The 21,985-nt window shown below is 48.4% G+C and overlaps 1 protein-coding gene across 1 annotated transcript in view; it reads right to left on the bottom strand.

The window, feature by feature from the left end:
- sntb2 (syntrophin, beta 2) overlaps positions 1–21,078 on the bottom strand; it is a gene marked incomplete at its 5' end in the record, with an annotated part of 95,284 nt that extends 74,206 nt beyond the window's left edge. Inside the window, 4 exon segments of the mRNA XM_084335061.1 lie at positions 20,330–20,531; positions 20,533–20,868; positions 20,871–21,062; positions 21,064–21,078. Of these exon segments, the coding sequence (XP_084191187.1) occupies positions 20,330–20,531; positions 20,533–20,868; positions 20,871–21,062; positions 21,064–21,078 (745 nt within the window).
- Positions 21,079–21,985: the final 907 nt, after the last annotated feature.

Below are 21,985 nucleotides of genomic sequence, written 5' to 3' on the forward strand. Positions count from 1 at the left end.
TCTCCCAGCGAGGCAGAGAGGACCCTACAGCAGGCCTTCCTCATCAGCCTGAACGCCGCTGCTGAACGCGACCGACTGCAGATCCAGCAGCGAAGCGAACACGAGCAGATACGTCTAGAAATAAGACGCATTCAGATGGAAGAGAATGTGGCCCGAGAACGAGCCGGTGCTCAACGGGACGCAGCACGCGACAGACAGCAGTCGCAACTAATAGAACAGCTGATCAGACGGACAACACCCTCTCCCTCCGCCAGAGGCTCCAGGAACTCGTCTAGACACACCTCCAGGGCGGCATCCCCTAGCCGAGTAAACAACCCTGAACTTGACCAACAGACGAGGTCTATACCCCCCACAGACCACCTCCCCCCACCGGTCCAAGCGAGACCTAGCAACCGGGAAGGAGCAGCATATCCTGTGGAGAGGCTAAACCAGAGACTACAAGCACTGGATGACCTAACTGAAGACGCAGAGGAAGAGGAGGAGAACCACGCCCGAAGACAGCACAGTACTCTACCGGACCAGGAGGTCCGGTACAGCCCAGGCTATACTCCCGCGGAGCTGCGCTACAGACCCCCGACTCTATACACGGGTGAGCACGACGCACGACCCGCACCGAGGAACAGCACCTGGACAAGCGGGCCATGGTACACTGCCGGTACCAGCCCATACCAAGGAGTGGGAGGAGACTCGCCTAGGAGGCCTCTCCCCCAACGCTCGCCGATGTATCCACAGTCAGCGTCATACATTGGCACGCCTATGGTACCCGACTTCACCCAAGAGAACCGGGCCCAGTATACAGAACTCCGCATGTGTCTGGAGACCATGTTGGTGGATGTATTGGATGAACGCCACAAATACGCCATCCTACTGAAGCACTTAAAGGTACCCCGCGCACATAATATAGCGCTCGCCTACGCGACTTCCACCACCCCATACACAGCAGCGCTGGTAGCATTGGACCAGAGGTATGGGCGCATATGGGATTACGTGATCCAGGAGATCCGACACATCGACCGCTTACCCCCAGCAATAGACAATCGAGCACTGGACGACCTGTCCATCAGAGTGCAGTCCCTGGTAGGGATGTTGGGAGCGCAAAGAGAGAAGGGGAGGCATGAGCTTTACGCCAACTCAAATGTGGAAAGGATCCTGGAGAAGCTGCCGCCCGCTCGTCAGGAGCGCTTTAGGCGGCAGAGGGACCACAGAGACCCGAATGGCCCCGAACCGAACCTCCTCGATCTAGCAGACTTCCTGGCGAGAGAAGTCAGCAGCCTACGGCTAGATACATTCGGACGGAGCACCCCTGGCTCCAGAGAAGGAACCAGACGACTAAATGATGGAAGAAGATCGGTGACTGTGATGCACCAATCGGAGTCAGTACCGAGCAGCAGGAGCCACAGTACCCCCTCCAGAACGGAGAAGTGGAAGATAGTGTGCCCCTACTGTGAGAAAGAACACTGGCTAGCGCAATGTGACTCCTTCCCCAAGCTGAACGCGGAGGAAGCAGGTCAATGGATAAAGTCCAACAAGCGCTGTTTTCGCTGTGCGCGCTCACACATGGCAGCCGAATGCCGCTTAAAGAAAAGGTGCACCAAGTGCGATGGAGCCCATCTGGACATACTTCACGACAGTAACAGACGGCGCCCTTCACCTGCACCATCCAGCCGCAAAGCGAGCGTCATGTACATCGATCCCGCCAGCAGCAGTGGAGCCCGAGTACTCCTAAAAGTAGTGCGTGTGACACTAAGCTACCAGAATAAAGTCCTGGACACTTACGCCGTCCTCGATGACGGGTCAGAGAAGACCCTGCTGCTCGCCTCCGCTGCGGCCCAGCTAGGGCTGCGGGGAAGCGAAACCCAAATGACAATTCGGACAATAAGACGAGATTTGAAGACGATAAAGGGCGAGAATGTCTCATTCTCTATCGCAGCAAGCGGCCAGCCTGAGCGACGGTACCAGATTGCAGACGCTTTCACCAGCCAAGAAATAGGACTGTCGCGGTACACATACCCCGTCGCCAAGCTGATGGAGAAATATGCACATCTGCGCAAGTTACCGATCCCGCTCATAGACAATGCTATGCCGACCCTGTTGATAGGCTCCGACCATGCAGACCTCATTGTCCCGATAGACCGGGTTCATACCGGACCCCGAGGCTGCCCTGCAGCAGTCGAGACCCGTTTGGGATGGACTCTCCAAGGCCCGCTCGCCAAATCTCTCAACCGAAGTACAGCCACTAGATGTCTCCACTCCCGAGTCACAGAGGGAGAAACCGCACTCCTGCAACACGTAGAGCGGCTATGGACCTTAGAACAAATGCCCTTTAAGAACGGAAAGAAAGACATTCGCTCTAAAGATGACATTTACGCCATTCACCTCCTCGAGACAGGGACCAAGAGAGTCCCGGTCAACGGCGTGTTGAGATACGCCACGCCACTCCTGCGGCGAGAAGGAATGCCTACTTTCCACGCCAAGACAGACGCCACAGAACGGTACCTGCTGAACACGGAGCGGCGCTTAGCCAAGAACCCCGCCCAAGAGGGTGTATACCGCGCTGAGATTGAGAAGCTCATCACAGCGGGACACGTCACAAAGATGGACATTAAAGAGGCTGACCAGACCACTGAATCGTGGTACGTGCCCCACCACAAGGTCCATCACAACGGTAAAGACCGCATAGTATTTAACTGCAGCTACCAGATCGGATCCCAAAATCTGAATAAAGAGTTACTGCCCGGTCCCACACTCGGCCCCTCCCTACTCGGCGTTCTACTCCGCTTCCGCCAGGAAAAGGTGGCCATCAGCGGGGACATTAAAGGAATGTTCCTGCAGGTGAGATTAGTAGAGGCGGACAAGCCCCTGTTACGGTTCCTATGGAGAGAGAAGCCAGGAGATGAGCACCCAGCCATCTACCAATGGGAAGTCCTCCCCTTCGGAACGACGTGCAGCCCCTGCTGTGCGACATTTGCACTACAGAAACATGTAGCAGAGGACCCAGCAGCGGACGAAGAGGTCCGACACAGCGTAAAGAACAGCTTCTACGTAGACAACTGTCTACAAAGCCTTTCAACCCAGGAAGAAGCCGAGGCTCTCCTGATTAAACTCCGCGCCTCATTGATCAAAGGCGGCTTTGATCTCAGGCAGTGGGCCAGCAGCGATCCGCAAGTACTGCGCAGCCTCTCCTCCGAGGACAAGGCAGCCAGCAGCGAGACCTGGATGGCTACAATCCCGGGAGAAGCCCAGGAGATGACCCTGGGATTGGTGTGGCGATTCAAAACAGATTCGCTTCACTACAGACACAAGCCCCTGACTACGGAGCAGGGAAGGCCGGCGGCGGCGCCGACCACCAGACGGAGTGTGTACACAACACTCGCCCGACAATATGACCCGCTAGGATGTATTCTACCGTACACCACCAGGGCAAAAATGATTGTACGAGCATTGTGGGACAAGGACCAGGGCTGGGACGACCCCATTCCCGCACACCTTGCATCCACCTGGAGAGAGTGGGAGATGGAGCTCCACTCACTCCCAGGCGTTAATATGCGCCGAAGCTACTTCCCACCCACGGTGAGGCCAGAGACATGTAAAATGGACTTACACGTCTTCAGTGACGCCTCAGAGGTCGCATACGGATCAGTAGCCTACTTGCGGGCCCAAGACCAGGGGGGAGAGATCTACACAGCATTTGTCCTCGCCCGCTCGAGAATAGCCCCACGCAAGCAACAATCTATCCCACGTCTAGAGCTCTGCGCAGCCCTAGCCGGAGCGCACCTAGCCACGCTCATCCAACGTGAGCTCACCATACCGGTGTCTAGAACAATCCTGTGGTCAGATTCCACGACGGTACACGCCTGGATCAAATCGGACTCATGCAAGTACAAAGTCTTCGTGGGAGTCAGAGTCACCGAGATTCAAGACTTAACCGAAAAGTTAACCGGAGAAACAGAGTGGCGCTACGTTGATACAAAACAGAACCCAGCTGACGTCATCACCCGGGGGATGCCCCTGGATGACCTCACCCGTCGCAATGTCTACAGTGACGGCCCCGCATTCCTAAGACTCCCGGAAGGACAGTGGCCCATGCCTATCCCGAGGGAAGCAAGTCCAGAGGAGGTGGAAATTAAGAAGTCTGTGTTCTGTGGATTGAGCACCGTAGCCTCCACCGACCCTAACATAGACGATTGCACGTCCATAGAGAGTGCACAACAAAGAACATTCCTGCGGTACCACCCGGAGTGCAAGTCCCCCGCTGATATGTCAGCAGCTAACTACGAGGAAGCAGAATTGCTTCTACTGCAGCGAGCCCAGAGAGACTCATTCCTTATGGCCTTCCGTAGATTCACATCACGGAAAGGAAGACCGTCTACCCTATTGTCCGATCATGGGACAAACTTCAAAGGCGCGAAAGAGAGCTGAGAGAGAGCTTCCAAGCTATGGGCCCAGAACTTAAGACCCACCTCGCTCCAGCACAGGTTGATTTCCAATTCAACCCCCCAAACGCACCCCACTTCGGTGGCACTTGGGAACGAGAAGTGCGCTCCATAAAGACAGCCCTGTATGCAGTACTTGGGGCCCAGACTGTGGCGGAAGAAGTCCTAATGACAGTCCTCACGGAGATTGAGGGAGTACTTAACTCGAAGCCCCTCGGATATGTCTCCAGTGATGTGGCGGATATCGACCCAGTTACCCCCAACACACTCCTGATGGGGCGGCTAGATCCTGCATTACCACAGACAATGTACCGGCCTGAAGAAGCGAATGGCCGACGAATGTGGAGGTACAGCCAAGTATTAGCCGACAAGTTTTGGAACAGTTTCCTACTGCACTACCTACCGTCTCTACAGACCCGCCAGAAGTGGGTAAAGGAGAGAGACAATTTGACAGAAGGAACAGTCGTCATGATTATTGATCAATCACTGCCCAGAGCTATGTGGCCGGCCGGCCGCGTAAGCAAAGTGATCACCGGTGCCGACGGCAAGGTCCGAGCAGCTGAAGTGCTCGTCCAGGGTCGCACTTACACCCGTCCCGTGGCAAGGCTCATAGAACTGCCTCGACTCCCAGACACAATCGATGATGACCATGACCCTACAACCCTATGACTTTGTGAAGTTGACTGACCCCTACAGCAAACCCTTATGTGTAAATAGACAACGCGATTAATCTGTCTCTGTTTAACTGATTAGGTCTGGGACCTATTCAGGGGGTGGCTGTTGTGAAGGGCCAGATTAAACCGAATATATATATTTATTTATATATATATATTTAATTGTATTTGTATATTCTCTAATATTCCCTGATATCCCTTGTATATTCCTTGTACAATATGCATTGAATATCCATTCTGGCCTACTGAACATCCCATAATAGTCTCCATTCGACTATTGGTCGAGACCTTGGTGCCAGGCTGCCATACCCCTCAGACCCAGTTCAAACGTACCGCTCGACATGTACGAACAAGTCCTAGTTCCGCGTAGGAATTTGGCTACCGCACCACTAATGGGACTATTTGTTCATAGTGCGTATATATACTGCGCTACTAAAGTAGGACTTGCTTTTCAGTCCAGTTTCTTACCCTCCAATAGAGTCACAGACGTAAAGCCTCCCCGCGACGCCACGTGTGGGAGTAAGGCCAAGTTCGCCTACCATCGGTATTGAGACATCGTGTATATTAATATTTGAATAGTCATATTTGGCACTATATCGTCGAGTTGGACGTAGTCTATTAAGCTAATAATAGTCTGTTAATATATAGTGCTTCGTGCGGTGAGAATACTACCGTAGTCAGTACCCCATCGTTTCGGGCAGAGAACTGGCTGCTTACCCAGGGTGGTTGACCCTATGTGAAGCTGCACCCGAGGAGCCCCAGAGCCGACGAGCGAGTGGACCTGTATACCGGATTATTCTACCGACGACAGCCCGCCTTCCCAGGCACGGATTATGGTTTGGATACTTTGATTATTCCATGGATAAAGACCCCCGACACTGCCGTGTGTTGGAACCCCCCCCCCTGGAGAGGACGCAAGGTGAGGAGACGCTCTGCAAGACGAGGTCGCTTCACGTCTCTCCCCCGTGGACCGGAGAGAGCCGGCCCACAAAGAGTCCACCTGCTTTCATCTGTGGTCCAAGGATCGCCGGCGCATTGAACGGCACTACAGTGGGTTCACCTGGGATACCCTTGGCCGGACGAGGCAGCCGGATTCTACCCCCCCCCTCCTCCTACTCCTGTCGGCTTACAAGCGACCGGATTAACCCCCCCTTAGTGTATCCAGTCATATAATCATTAAAGTATCATTGCTGTTATTCCTTAACTATTCCAGGTCGTATATTTACCACCTGCGCCTTCAGAGATTGGACATTCTCTATTGATATACCGACGAATACTCCTTGCCATAAAAGTGCATACTATTTCAATTCATAAATGTAATTAAGTGATTAAGTGCTTATTCTACACACCATCGCTGTGTAGAAATAAAGACCTGTTTCTAATTCGTACATTTGTGTTGGATCCGTTTCATCTACGTGAGAGTGTTCATGATAATATATTTATGCCGTGTACTGGGTGGCCGAATATTAAGTACAAAGGTAGTGGTAGTAAGTATCATATCTAGTAATACAGTCAGGGAATTGTACCCCTCAGTTACAAGTAGTATAACTAATAGTAGTAATAGTAGTAGTAGTATAACTAGTAGTAGTAGAAGTAATAGTAGTAGAACTTGTATAGTATAGTTTAGTAGTAGAATTTATTTGAGAAAGTGTGTCTGTGTGGATATGAGTGACAGTGCAGTATTTTGAATGTCTGCACAAGTATGATGTGTGTGTGTGCACGTGCATGAATGTGTACTTGTATGTGTGTGTGTGTGTGTGTGTGTGTGTGTGTGTGTGTGTGTGTGTGTGTGTGTGTGTGTGTGTGTGTGTGTGTGTGTGTGTGTGTGTGTGTGTGTGTGTGCAACAGAGTGGCTCCCTTGCGATGGCGTCCAACGTCCCACAAGTCGTCTCCCTCTCTTCATACCTCACTGGCCACAGCAAGGGAACCGCAGGGGGCAGAGCGGGGGGAGGAAGAGGAGGAGGAGGAAGAGAAGGGGAAGAAAAGAGGAGGTGAGAGGGCCAGCTGAGGGGGAAGGAGGGGGAAAGAGGAGAAAAGAGAAGGAGAGAAGAGAGAGGAGGAGGAGAAAAGAGGAGACGAGAGGAGGAGGAGGAATGTGAGAGGGGGAAGAATCTGACTCAACACATATTTTGGTTGTTGCAGTAGTTTGTGGTTCGAAACCATGTTCAGCCTTTAACCACCAGTCTGTCAGCACACACACACACACACACACACACACACACACACACACACACACACACACACACACACACACACACGCACACACACACACACACATACACACACACACACACACACACACACACACACACATACATACAAGTACACATTCATGCACGTGCACACACGCACACGCACACACACACACATACATACATACAACAAATACACACATACATACAAATACACACATACATACATACATACAAATACACACAGAGAGAGAGCTCCTACTGGAAGGAAGGTTTGTAATAATAGGTTACAGAGCCTCAGTCACACAGACCCTCTTCTGCCTAATGACCAGAAATACCCATGTGGCCTGGCCAACTTCTCTCTCTCTCTCTCTCTCTCTCTCTCTCTCTCTCTCTCTCTCTCTCTCTCTCTCTCTCTCTCTCTCTCTCTCTCTCTCTCTCTATCTCTCTCTCTCTCTCTCTCACCCTCCCTCTCTCACCCTCTTTCCTTCTCTCTCTCCCTCTCTCTCTTATTATTTCTTTCTCCTTCCCTCAGTCCCTCTATTTCTCCCTACCTCTCTATTTCACCACACCTCTCACTCTCGTATTCTCTCTCTCTCCTTCGTTCCCTCTCACTCTCTCTCCTTCGTTCCCTCTTACTCTCTTATTCTCTCTCTCCTTCGTTCTCTCACTCTCTTAGGCTTATCAAAATAAATGGTTTGGTTCCGGTTGCCGACCGACCCTGCCGATTTAGGTGCGACCCAAATTATTTTATGAGTTTAAAGAAAATTAAAATAAAAAAAGTACACATTTCTTTTTCTTTTTTTATTATTATTTTTTTTTTTTTAACAATAAAGTTTAGTTAAATCTTAGTCAAAAAGTGCAGTCCATGTCAATAATGAGAATATATAAAAAGCAAGTATTTCACAATATTTGCACAGCTCTCTGACGTCAGGATATTTAGTGAGTAGTATTTAGGGGTGGCATTTTTAATGCTACCTTTGTACATTGTACGTTTGTAGTACAGTGTCTTTGTATTTTAACCTTTAGTATTATGGATATTAAACATGCTGGCAGAGTACATGCATCCATGTTGTCATGAACATTTTAATTAAATAAAGAAATTCCCTATCCAGTCGCTGTGGGAAAAAATAAAATTAAAAATAAAATAAAATAAATTCCCTACCTACCCATGGCCTTAACTGACAACCAACAGGAACCAAACAATTTATTTTGTTAGGCCCTACCAAAGTAAACACCAAACCTCTGATCACAGGTCTGTTTCTCTAACCTTGAGATCACCGCTGCCTACCAAAGTAAAGACCACACTTCTGATCACAGGCCTGTTTCTCTAACCTTGAGACCACCACTGCCTACCAAAGTAAAGACCAAACTTCTGATCACAGGTCTGTTTCTCTAACCTTGAGATCACCGCTGCCTACCAAAGTAAAGACCACACTTCTGATCACAGGCCTGTTTCTCTAACCTTGAGACCACCACTGCCTACCAAAGTAAAGACCAAACTTCTGATCACAGGTCTGTTTCTCTAACCTTGAGACCACTGATGCCTACCAAAGTAAAGACCAAAGTAAAGACCAAAGTAAAGACCAAGTAATGTCTGAGTAATGCAAGGCTAGCTTTTGCATCATATTCCGTCTATATGGACGGAAGGAACGAGTGAGAAAGGAAAATGAAGGAGTGAGAGAAATAGAGGGATGGAGCGAGAGAATAAGAGAGAGAGAGAATGAGGGAGTGGCCGAGAGAGATAGAGACTTCTCTCTCCTTCTCTCCCACACAGAAAACCTTTATAAGAAATCCATCCAGATTCCTCTGTGTGTTTTATGGTATTATAAGTCATGCGTCATAAACCTGTCTTTAAAATGGTGCCTTTCTATACCGTACCGGTACGCCACCATGTGCCAGGGGCATAAATGAAACAGCTTATGAAATAGAAAACGTATATGGAATATACGGTACGTCGCATAAAAGATCTATGTGGCCCATAATATTCATGTGACAACATGTCACATTCATAAAATTATTCTCTATAGCCTCGGATTCTCCCCCATCCCTTACTCCTCCTCTCCTCTCCTCCTCTCTCCTCTCCTTTACCTCCTCTCTCCTCTCCTCTCCTTTACCTCCTCTCTCCATCTCTCTTACCGCACGTTATCACAGAATGCAACGTGAAATATAGCCTTGCTTTACTGGCATGAGCTTGACCGTGATATTTGAATAGTAGACGGGATATAATTCACATGTTATTGCTATTATTGTACGGCTCAGTTTTGACTTGTGGATTATAGAATAGAATAGAATAGACTTTTAATTGTCATTGCACACAAGTATACAACGAAATTTCAGGGGAGCTCCCACAGACCGTAGTACAATACATACATGTAACACATAACACTGTACATAATATATAACAGAATATTTTAAATAATAAAGTCCATGGTGAGCGGTAACATAGTGTTTATCAAGTCCAGGTAAGTGCATGGTGCACGTGAGGGGACAGTCAATGAGAGTTTAACAGTCTGACTGCTTGAGGGAAAAAGCTGTTCATAAATCTTGAACTCTTCGCATGTATGGACCGGTATCTCCTCCCTGAGGGAAGGAGCTGAAAGAGGTGATGTGCTGGGTGAGACTGGTCCTTGATAATACACTTGGAGCAGTGGAGGCAGCGGGAGGTGAAGACTATGAACGAGATTATGAACGAGTCTCTCCTCAAAGAGAGGTCTTTCTCAGATGATCAACCTCAAACCTGTTCTGTTCTGTTGTGAGGAGGACATGAGATAAGATAAGATAAGATAAGATATTCCTTTATTGATCCCCTTAGGCAAATTAAGGAAATCGAACATGTGATAATTGCACATAAAACATAGCAGCGTGTTCTGTGGCTCGAGAGCTCGTATGACATCGTCACCCAGAGGAGAGCGGACCTCTATGACATCGTCACCCGGAGGAGAGCCGACCTCTATGACATCATCACCCGGAGGAGAGCGGACCTCTATGACATCGTCACCCAGAGGGGAGTGGACCTCTATGACATCATCACCCAGAGGAGAGCGGACCTCTATGACATCATCACCCAGAGGAGAGCGTACCTCTATGACATCATCACCCGGAGGAGAGCAGACCTCTATGACATCGTCACCCGGAGGAGAGCGGACCTCTATGACATCATCACCCGGAGGAGAGCGGACCTCTATGACATCGTCACCCGGAGGAGAGCGGACCTCTATGACATCGTCACCCGGAGGAGAGCGGACCTCTATGACATCGTCACCCGAAGGAGAGCGGACCTCTATGACATCATCACCCGGAGGAGAGCGGACCTCTATGACATCGTCACCCGAAGGAGAGCGGACCTCTAGTAGAACTGCAGACGATATTTCTAGGGATGCCCCGATCGATCGGCCAGCGATCGGTATCGGCCAATATTCAGTATAAATATGAGATCGGTGAATTCCGATAATGCTTTATTTTCGCCGATCGTGAAAACCGATCGATGACACGCACGAAAAACATGATCCAATTCTCAGCGGAGTTCTCACTCGCTCTTCTCTCACAGCCACACAGCTGCTGCTGCTGCACGTCTTGCCCCTCCTCCTCCCCCTCACAGACCCGTCATGTCAACAAACCCTTACGGCAAGAGTCGAGTGCATGAGCAGCTCAGAGCTCCTCTTTCAACATAACAAGTATTAAACAAAATGGCCCAGTCAACTATTCACTTTAGTTTAATGCATGAGGCGTTGTCTAATGTTATCTAACTACTGATAGCTACTGATATCAACGTCTGATATCATCAGTTTGGCATTCGTTTTCGCAGGTGCTGGCTAGCGTTGGCTAACTAGCTATCGCTCCGTGAGCTAACGTTAGTACCTAGCTAACGTTACTGTTTAAACAAAATGACCCAGTCAACTATTCACTTTAGTTTAATACATGAGGCGTTGTCTAACATTATATAGCCGGCTAGCAGTAGCTACAGATAGCTCCTGATATCAATGTCTTATAACATCTGACATCATTAGTTTTTGCAGCTGTTGGCTAATTAGCTATCAGCTCCATAGCTGTAACTGAACACTGAGAACATCTTATAAGTTTCAGTTCATAGGAAAATACTTTGACTATAATGGTCAGAAGTAAATTAACTTAGATACTGTTATGCTTAACACCTAGTACTATTCACTTTACTTAATTTCTAAGATTAGATTAGATCATTTAGACCGGACTTTGAGAATGCCTGTGTTAGACCTACAGTATAATACTGCCAGCTGCTATAAGAAAACCAAAAACCATCGGTATCGGCAGTGTATCGGCTGATATGACTCATAGGCGATCGGTATCGGTGGCAACAAAAACGTGATCGGGGCATCCCTAGATATTTCCTCATCTGTTTTCAACTGTAGCGGAGGCCCAGCTCGAGGGAAGCTGGAGACATTGTTGAGGGAATAGTGTCCGCAGTTCACCAGAGGTCTGCTCTCTCCTCCGGGACACGTCTCGCCCAGATTCTCTCTCTCTCTCTCTCTCTCTCTCTCTCTCTCTCTCTCTCTCTCTCTCTCTCCTCCTCCTCCTCTTCTTCCTCCCATCCCTCTCTCCCCTGCCTCTTCCTCTTCCTCCTACACCTCTCCTGTGGTCCTGTTGTGTAGCTCAACGGACTAAAACACTAAAACAGCCAGTGTTAGGGGTTCAATTCCCTGTGTAGCTCAGCGGGGTAGAGCATGGAATTAAAAGAGCCAGTCTTGTTAGGGGTTCAATTCCCTGTGTAGCTCAGCGGGGTGGAGCATGGAATTAAAACAAGCAGTGTTAACGGCTAGCTTGCTTAGCTGGTTGACGACAGCTCGGCCTGCTCTTGCTAACATTACAGCTGTCAATCATAGTATTCTCACTAAAAGACCATAATCTGTCAAATGATACATATATTTCTGTTAATCTGCCACAGTCGTCGGCCAATGCCAATTATCTCAGACATCAGCCAGAATAATTGGCCGGGCGTTTAATCGGTATATAACTACTGCCAGGGTTAGGGGTTCAATTACCTGTGTAGCTCTATGGATAGAGCATGGCACTACTACTGTACTTCCAGGGTTAGGGGTTCAATTCCCACCGGAGCCAACAATACTATAGTATTACAGATTAGTAGATATATTAGTCTCTCATTCTGAATCCACCCCCCCCCCCCTCACCTCTCTCTCCTTCTCTGTCACTCCTTCCATCTCTCCTCCTCCCCTCTACTCTCCTCTCCTCCCCTCCCATCTCCTCCCCTCTCCTCCCCTCCCCTCTCCTCTCCCCTCTCCTCCCCTCCCCTCTCCTCTCCCCTCTCCTCCCCCCTCCCCTCCCCTCCCCTCCCCTCCCCTCTCCTCCCCCCTCTCCTCCCCTCCCCTCTCCTCTCCCCTCTCCTCCCCCCTCTCCTCCCCTCTCCTCCCCTCCCCTCTCCTCTCCCCTCTCCTCCCCCCTCTCCTCCCCTCCCCTCCCCTCTCCTCCCCCCTCTCCTCCCCTCCCCTCTCCTCTCCCCTCTCCTCCCCCCTCTCCTCCCCTCCCCTCCCCTCTCCTCCCCTCCCCTCTCCTCCCCTCCCCTCTCCTCTCCTCCCCTCTCCTCCCATCCCCCTCCCGTGACAATCCCCAGAATATTTCTGCTAGAGTTCTAATGAGAACAATGTGTCAGGGAGCTCAGATGGAGTGTGTGTGTGTGTGTGTGTGTGTGTGTGTGTGTGTGTGTGTGTGTGTGTGTGTGTGTGTGTGTGTGTGTGTGTGTGTGTGTGTGTGTGTGTGTGTGTGTGTGTGTGTGTGTGTGTGTGTGTGTGTGTGTGTGTGTGTGTGTGTGTGTGTGTGTAGTGTGTAGGGGGGGGGGGGGGCAGTAGAAGGATATAGGGGGATTTCACTTTACACACCACCCCAAGAGGGGCTCCCCTTCACACACACAGACACACATACACACGTGTGCCAATACACACACAGCTGCATATGCATATACACAGACAGACAGCCGTATATATCGTCATATACACAAGGCTGCACACCCATGCGGACACATGTGATCACACACGGCCGCCCAATGCACACACACACACACACACACACACACACACACACAAACATACACATACACACACACTAATAAGCATAACATGAAACAGGAGGATAAAGAGAATTCCCTCGTATTCTAAAACACACAATTATGCACACCTGCCCCCCCCCCCCCCCCCCCCCCCCCCTCTGACCTGGTTGTGAAAGGAGGACACGGGACAGATGATGCAACACATGAGCGTGTGCTTCTGCAACATACTACACTCTCCTCCATCGATGCAACATAATTGTTGCATCGATTAGTCATCAACATACTACACTGTCCTCTAGGGCTGCAACGATTAGGTCGTCGATTATGAAAAATCGTTGACGAGATATTGTTGCGTCGATTAGTCATTAAAAAAAATTAAAAAAATATTATTAAAAAAAAAAAAATATTTGCACTGCCTATCTTTGTGAAAGTGGCTTCTCAGCTCTGGTCCAGCCAGCTGAAGACTTCTTAGCTTAACATAACAGACCGACAGTAAGTTTGGGGGAACTAATGGGATAACTGGGGATGTTGTTTGGTCCTGACAAGAGTTTCAAAGCAACTCTGAGGTCATGTTCAATGTCCAATCTGTTCCTCTGCTCTGTCTTCAGCTGGACCAGAGCTGAGAAGCCACTTGTCTTTCACAAAGATAGGTAGTTAAAAAAAAAAAAACACAATTATATATATTTTATATTTTTATTTATTTTTAATATAGTTGTTTTTCGATTAGTGGACTAATCGAAAAAATAATCGACAGATTAGTCGACTACCAAAATAGTCATTAGTTGCAGCCCTACTGTCCTCAACAACATACTACACTGTCCTCTAAAACATACTACACTGTCCTCTGCAACATACTACACTGTCCTCTAAAACATACTACACTGTCCTCTGCAACATACTACACTGTCCTCTACAACATACTACTGTCCTCTACAACATACTACACTGTCCTCTACAACATAATACTGTCCTCTACAACATACTACACTGTCCTCTACAACATACTACACTGTCCTCTACAACATACTACTGTCCTCTGCAACATACTACACTGTCCTCTACAACATACTACACTGTCCTCTACAACATACTACACTGTCCTCTACAACATACTACACTGTCCTCTACAACATACTACACTGTCCTCTACAACATACTACACTGTCCTCTACAACATACTACTGTCCTCTGCAACATACTACACTGTCCTCTACAACATACTACACTGTCCTCTACAACATACTACACTGTCCTCTACAACATACTACACTGTCCTCTACAACATACTACACTGTCCTCTACAACATACTACACTGTCCTCTACAACATACTACACTGTCCTCTACAACATACTACAATGTCCTCTCTGCACGTCTGTCCGTGAACCAGGAAGCACGCGGCCAGATGTGGTGTGAGAGGAATGTGAAGAGTATTTCCCCTGCGTTTGCATTTTCGTATCGTTTTTACTTCAGATTCTTCTGTATTGCCTTTTATATTATTCTAGGTGTGTTGTTTCCTCGTTCTCTTTGCGTGGAGCACTGACACACATTCCTTGCATGCAAGTCTACTTGGCAATAGACGCCATTCTTTGTTTCACTGAGGCATTGTGACAAAAATAAAACGGTACTGACTTCCCCTTGGTAAAAACAAACGGAGAGTTAAAAAACTGGTCGTTCTCCAAACCGTAACCAAGGCACAAGTTAAAAGAAGAAAGATCAGGGTACAAACAAAGATAGAAACAAACGTGCATTCTATCAAAACACGGTAAGATGTGGTGAAAAGAGGAATACGCCTATTATGACAGGGAAGTATAGTCCGCACACTGGAAGCTCAACTTATTAAAAGGAACACGCCAACATTATGGGAAATAATTATGCTTAGTTACTGTCTTCTCCAGAGTCAGACAAGAACACTTAAAACTCTGGGAGAGGTATGTTTGGCCAACAGCTAGGCGAGTGGTCCGTAAACGCACTTCTCATCATGTTGGCGTGTTCCTTTAATCCGGTGTAAATGGGAATGTAGATGTTTTACTCCAGTGTGTACAGACATCACCAGGGTAAACAAACCTTTCCCCAGCGCTGACCCCAGCGCTTTGAGGCCTCATCCACTGCCATATTAATTGATGCCAAAATCAATATCCAAATGCTTTCTTTTTTGTACCCCACAGCTCTCATGTACCCGCCACACTGAAACTCTGCACGCGGGAAGAATGAAGCTTCAGTTATTCACTGATTACTATAGCTGAAGCTTCAGTTATTCACTGATAATTATGGCTGAAGCTTCAGTTATTCACTGATAATTATGGCTGAAGCTTCAGTTATTCACTGATAATTATGGCTGAATCTTCAGTTATTCACTGATAATTATGGCTGAAGCTTCAGTTATTCACTGATAATTATGGCTGAAGCTTCAGTTATTCACCGATAATTATAGATGAAGCTTCAGTTATTCACTGATAATTATGGCTGAAGCTTCAGTTATTCACTGATAATTATGGCTGAAGCTTCAGTTATTCGCTGATAATTATGGCTGAAGCTTCAGTTATTCGCTGATAATTATGGCTGAAGCTTCAGTTATTCACTGATAAGCTGACGCTTTGAAACATAGTTACCGACCTTTTACAGCTACAAACTACGGCAAATACATTTAAAAACTCATATTCTCCTGTCGTCTAGTGTTAGTCCTCGTATCAAGAGCTCAGTCGAGGATAAAAACAACCAGACAATAAAAACATGTCTCTGTTGCTATTTTTTATTTCTTCATTTTTTTGTGGTAGGGCTACCCATTTGTCAGGATCACTGATTGGGCCTTTTAAAAAAACAAATGTAAAAAAGGCTTATCATCTCCTATTATCTTGTCTGTTACCCTTAATGGTAGTTGTTCTGCTTTACAATGTGGGACGTCGATCGATAAGACGCTAGCTTTGGACATAAACATGGCCGCCAGTGTCAAACAGAAGGAGACCGAACCGACAGTCGTCTGGCCTAGTTCAGACTTTGCCAACTCATTCTTCCTGGCAGGTCTCAAGTGAACGGATGGTCAGGGAGTTTTGGCTTTTCAACAAAAGAAAAGAACTGTCCCCCCCTCTCATCAGGACTGTCCCCGTTTCATCAATGGCGTCTTTGTCTACGTGTGCTGTTTTTATTCCTCCAATTACTCACACAATAGCGCGCCCCCCCCCCCCATGTCTCCGTCCACTGACCGGGCAGGCTTACCCAATCAGATGTCAGGGTTCAGACGACAAACACTTCAGGACATATGGGACATTACGTCTATCTGTCAGCTGGTAGGCTATGCCTTGTCATCTGACTGCCGTCAATGCTGATCCCACCGAGTACCGATCCGCTCCGTTGCTTCTCACTGAAGCCATATAGACCCAGACCATCAGTTAAAATATTTAACTCTAGCTACTGTAGTTGTTTTTGTCTTCTCGATGCGAGTCAGCACCAATAGAAGTGATTCTGGTTAGGGACAGATTTTAAAAGGTGCCCTAAGTGCTATATTTTTGTTAAAATACGTGTTAAATAGCTCCACATTTTGACAGCCATCACTGCTATAGTAACACTGGTCAGTAACATGGGTCTCCCAGTCCCTCCCGCTCTGCACTAAACAGAAAATAAATGTTCTGGTATCAGTTCTTCTCCCTCTTGTTTTCTGTTTACTGCGAAGCGAAGCGAGGGGCCGGGAGACCCGTGTTCCTGACCAGACGCTCTATTATATCAATGATGGCTGTCGGAATGTAGAGCTATTATTTTAACACGTACACCACTTTACAGTACCTTTGACCTAGTTGTTTCCTCATGTTAACATAGACTCCACCAGGAATTTGTAATTGTTTGATTCGTTGCTCGAGCAAATCTTTTGCCCCCCCCCCCCCCATTCCATTCATCTCTTATGCTGCATTCAAATTGAGGCGGCCGATGACAAGGCCAGATATCAATTACCTTCAATGAGAGATGCAGATAATATCCCAGGCTGCCAAGTCGACATTAGGTCACAAGGGAAGAAAGAGCTGAAGGTCAAAAGGACATTATAAACTGCTGGAGTTCTCTATACTAGTGTAGATTTCCTAACGGCATGTCCTGACTCAATTCAGCACTTCCTTTAATTAGGATCCCCCCAAAAAACACTAGTCTCTCTTCTGTCTCTTCCGTTTGCAGGAATGGTTTTGGTATTAAATCACCTTGTGACCTCGAAATACGTTGGACTGTTTCTGCCTTATGTTTTAATTAAGAAACCATACTATAAGTAAAGCTAGAACCCTACAGTCTAGCAGGCTTGGCAGAATGTGCCACCTATCAATCTGTGCCATCTCTCTCTCTGTTTCTCTCTCTCTCTCCCTCTCTCCCCCCTCCCTCTCTCTCCCCCCCCCTCTCTCTCTTTCTCTATCTCTCCCTCTCTATCTCCCCCCTCTCTCTCCCCCCTCTCTCTCCTCTCCCCCTCTCTCTTTTCTCTATCTCTCCCTCTCTATCTCTATCCCACTCTCTTCACCCCCTCTCTCTCTCCCCATCTCTCTCTCCCCCATCCCCCCTCCCCTCTCCCCCATCCCCCCTCTCTCTCTCCCTCTCTCCCCCCTCTCTTTCTCTCTCTCCCCCTCTTCCCCCACTCTCGGCTCTCCCCCCCCCCCCCTCTCGCTCCCCCCCCTCCCTCTCGCTCCCCCCCCCCCCCCCTCTCGACACGTGGAAAGGCAGGTAACCATGCTACAGGATGGCCGGCACAAGCGATTACATTATCTTTACAACTCCGGCGTCACGTCACAGGGTCCGAATGTGAAAGGTGTTTCTAAACATTCAACAGTAAAAAAAGAAACCATGCAGGTTAGAAAGCCCCCCCCCCCCCCCCCCGCCACATTTTGACCCTTGACCTACATGCGTGGATACAACCCCAGGTCAGGAATTGTGGGGCGCCTAAGCTAATTGTCAAAATATCTAGGGGGTTTATGTATTGTGTACATGCCACAGTGGTCTGGAAATTCAAACCTCACCCCCCCCCCTCCAGGGGCCTAGTATATGAGCCTGGGAGAGAGAGAGAGAGAGAGAGAGAGAGAGAGAGAGAGAGAGAGAGAGAGAGAGAGAGATTGAGAGAGAGAGAGAGAGGATGTTCACAAACAACACAGCTCAAATCATGTCAAACTGACAAACAGTGGCAGGGACCTGACACATTCCTCCGCGCGGGAGATGTACGTCTGGCCCATGTGAAGGGAGGCATCTTTCAGTCCATCACAAGTACGGGTGGCCAGGTGCAAATAATTGTTTATCTGATTGAGCCAATCGAGAGCTTCAAGATAGTTGTATCTCTGTACAGAGGTTCAAGCTATTATAGACTCCAGGCACACTTTTCCTCTGGAAAGAAATCAGCGCCATTCCGCTATGTTTGATAGTTTTAAAAATGCAAGCTAAACTAAGTGTTCAATACTTATACTGTTCAATGAGTATAAAAATTAATTGTCGTGCCTAATACTGTAGCACCTGTAATGGCCTACGTAGCAGATGTAAAGAGTCAACAACTATTAAATAGTCGATTATTAAGAAATAAACATCTACTTTAAGGGTCTGGAGTTGTGCACTTTCCCGACTAAACGACGGTTGGCCTTGTTGAATAACAGGCTTATACGTCTGTTTTTGAGGGGGTAGGCTAATATGCAAGAGGGGAAACAGCCAGGGGCCTCATTGACTTGCTAAGAGGAATTGAAATGTGCCACACATTGATCAGTTCCTAGGATTCAAGCTATTCCGTATGCGACCAATGTTTATTCCAAACCATTAAGCACCACATTATAGCATTCCGTGCCTGAATGTTTCCTAGCCCTCGGGCTCTGCGGTCTCTCTCTCCCTCTCCTCTCTCTCTCTCTGTCTCTCTCTCTTATCACTATCTCTCTCTGTCTCTCTCTCTCCCTCTCTCTGTCTCTCTCTCCTCTCTCTCTCCCTCTCTGTCTCTCTATCACTCTCTCTCTCCCTCTCTGTCTCTCTCTCCTCTCTCTGTCTCTCTCTCCCCCTCTCTCTCTCAGACTTTGTCTCTCTCTCTCTCCCTCTCTCTCTCTCTGTCTCTCTCCTCTCTCTGTCTCTCTCTCCTCTCTCTCTCCCTCTCCTCTCTCTCTCTCTCTCTCTCCACTCTCTCTGTCTCTCTCTCTCCTCTTAGCGTCCCTCCCTCTGTCACTCTTTTTTCATAGTTTCTATATTTCCTCCTTTTCTTTGTACAGTGTCGACTGTGTCAACGTCAGTAAAATCACAGATGCATATTTGATTTGCTCGTGTTTACAATGTGGACTCTAATCTAACCCCCACAGTCACTCGAATACACAATAATATGCAGCTAAACGCTCTGTGACCACATAGCTGTGGTTACTTCACTGTTTACAGTAATCATCATATCTTCTGATGACGCGTTTGACCCCGCCCCCCTCTGGCGAGTAACAAGCTAACAACAGTTGTGTGTATGCGGCTGGTATATTTCTTTATGTATACTTGTTATACCGTATACTTATGTGGGGAGAGTTATTGTCGTTAAGTGGAAAAAGGCGAGCTGTGCAGTTAGTTACAAAGTAATACACTTGATGAAACGAGTATAGCCTATCCCCGGCAGGGCGTCTACAGAATTCAGCGTGATTGATTGATTGAAAACTTTATTTAACAGATTGCAGAATGGGTACAGTACAGTACAGCTCAATACACACAATTGTTAAGGGGATGCAGACCAGAGAAAGACTTTCGTCTTGTTTACACCAGGGTCACTCCCCCCACCGTGCTTAGTTAGGGTGATGATGGCAATGTGTATCCTCCTCCTCATATCGGGCCAAAAGCGACCATGCCCTGTGTCTCTTCTCTCTTGTTGTATAACGATATATATGTCATCATGTCATGACGAATGCATTATGTCATAAATAATCTATCCGTTGGAGGGGGGGGGGAGAAAAAGAAGTGAATAGAACACTGACAGACTATAATAAACCTCGGCCTTTACAGATCCCCGCTCTGGCGTGTCGGGCCAACTCACCCTCCAGCGTCACCTCCCTCCCCGCCTTCTTGAGCGCCTGGACGGCCAGGTCGTGCGTCGCCTCCCGCAGGTCGCTCCCGTTCACCGACAGGATCGCGTCGCCCACCCGCAGGGCGCGACTCTGGTCCGCGGCGAGCCCGGGGAAGATCTTGGAGATGAGGATGGGCATGCGGTTCTCCCGGCCGCCCTTGATGCTGATGCCCCAGCCCGCCCGACTCCTGTTTGACAACTCGAACTTTACGCACCGCTTCGGAGCCGGAGCCGTCTAGATTGACGGGGGTTTCGCCTTGTCTGGAGCTAAAACTGGACCCGGGACTACCGTAACTGGACCCGGGGCTTCCGAAGTCAGAGTTCGTGCCGTTATTAGGATACTTCCCGGGGCTGTTTAAGCCGTAGTTGCCGTCGCACTGACCCCGGTTGATGCCCCCGCGCCCCGGACTGCCGCTGCGCCCCGGCGCGCCGTGGTTCTGGTTCTGGTTCGGCTGTTGTTGTTGCTCTTGACTCGAACTTGGAGCGCGGTTCTGGTTTCCGAAGCCAGACCCGGATCGTTTCCGTTCGACATTCCATTTCTGAGGCCCGGCGCTGGGGAGTTGTAATCCACATTATTAATGACTCCTTGTCCGGTGATCTCCGCTTCGGCCGTTAAAGTCAGTGTTTCGCGGGTCAGTTCGGCGGCTACTCGGATCCACCGGTCCCGGAGCAGGAGGTCTAGTTGGCCGTTCTTGTCCGCTCTTGGTCCAAACAGCCATCCTGGTCCTGGACGGGGAGCAGCCTCTACTGCGAGGCGAGGCGGGTCTCAGACTAAACTCATGATGAACTTTTTCCTCTTTTTCAGAGAGAGAGTGCGCACAAGCAGCGACTAGGCTCCACTAGCAGCCTACATCCAGACACACCACTGAGAGAGAGAGAGAGAGAGAGAGAGAGAGAGAGAGAGAGAGAGAGAGAGAGAGAGAGAGAGAGAGAGAGAGAGAGAGAGAGAGAGAGAGAGAGAGAGAGAGAGAGAGAGAGAGAGGGAGAGAGAGAGAGAGAGAGAGAGAGAGAGAGAGAGAGGAGAGAGAGAGAGAGAGGGAGCGAGAGAGAGGGACGAGAGAGAGAGAGAGAGAGAGAGGGAGAGAGAGAGAGAGAGAGAGAGACGACAATGTCCTTCTTTAACCTTTAATCGGCGTGGTTTATTTCACATTGTATATTATGCACCATGAGACCTTCTCTCTCTGTGAGAGGTAGATGAGAAGATGGGGAAGATGGGAAGATGGGGAAGAGATCGAGGGGGAGGGAACAATCCCTTATATACCCTCTTACCTGACGTCAGCTACAATAGCTACGTCTCCTTGCGCCTATAGCGCCCTCTTGTGGAAACAGTTAAGCAGTTACATACTATCATATTAACACATAAACTCAACACTCCCACGTATGGATGACGTGTGTACTGTACAACTTTTCCAAAAACAACTTTTCAAAGAAAAGAATACAGTTCAAAACATCAAAAGAATATGGCAGTCAATATTACATAACAGGCAATATTTTACATGACCTCTGCAAATCTTCTCAATTTCAGTTCAGAGACAGGCCTGGTCATAGCATCTGCAACCATGTCGTCTATAGGACAGTAAACAAGTGTCATCCTTTCTTCTCTGATGACAGATCTGATGAAGTGAT

This window comes from Notolepis coatsorum (assembly GCF_963971535.1).
Source record: "Notolepis coatsorum genome assembly, chromosome: 18".
Classification (NCBI taxonomy): Eukaryota; Metazoa; Chordata; class Actinopteri; order Aulopiformes; family Paralepididae; genus Notolepis; species Notolepis coatsorum.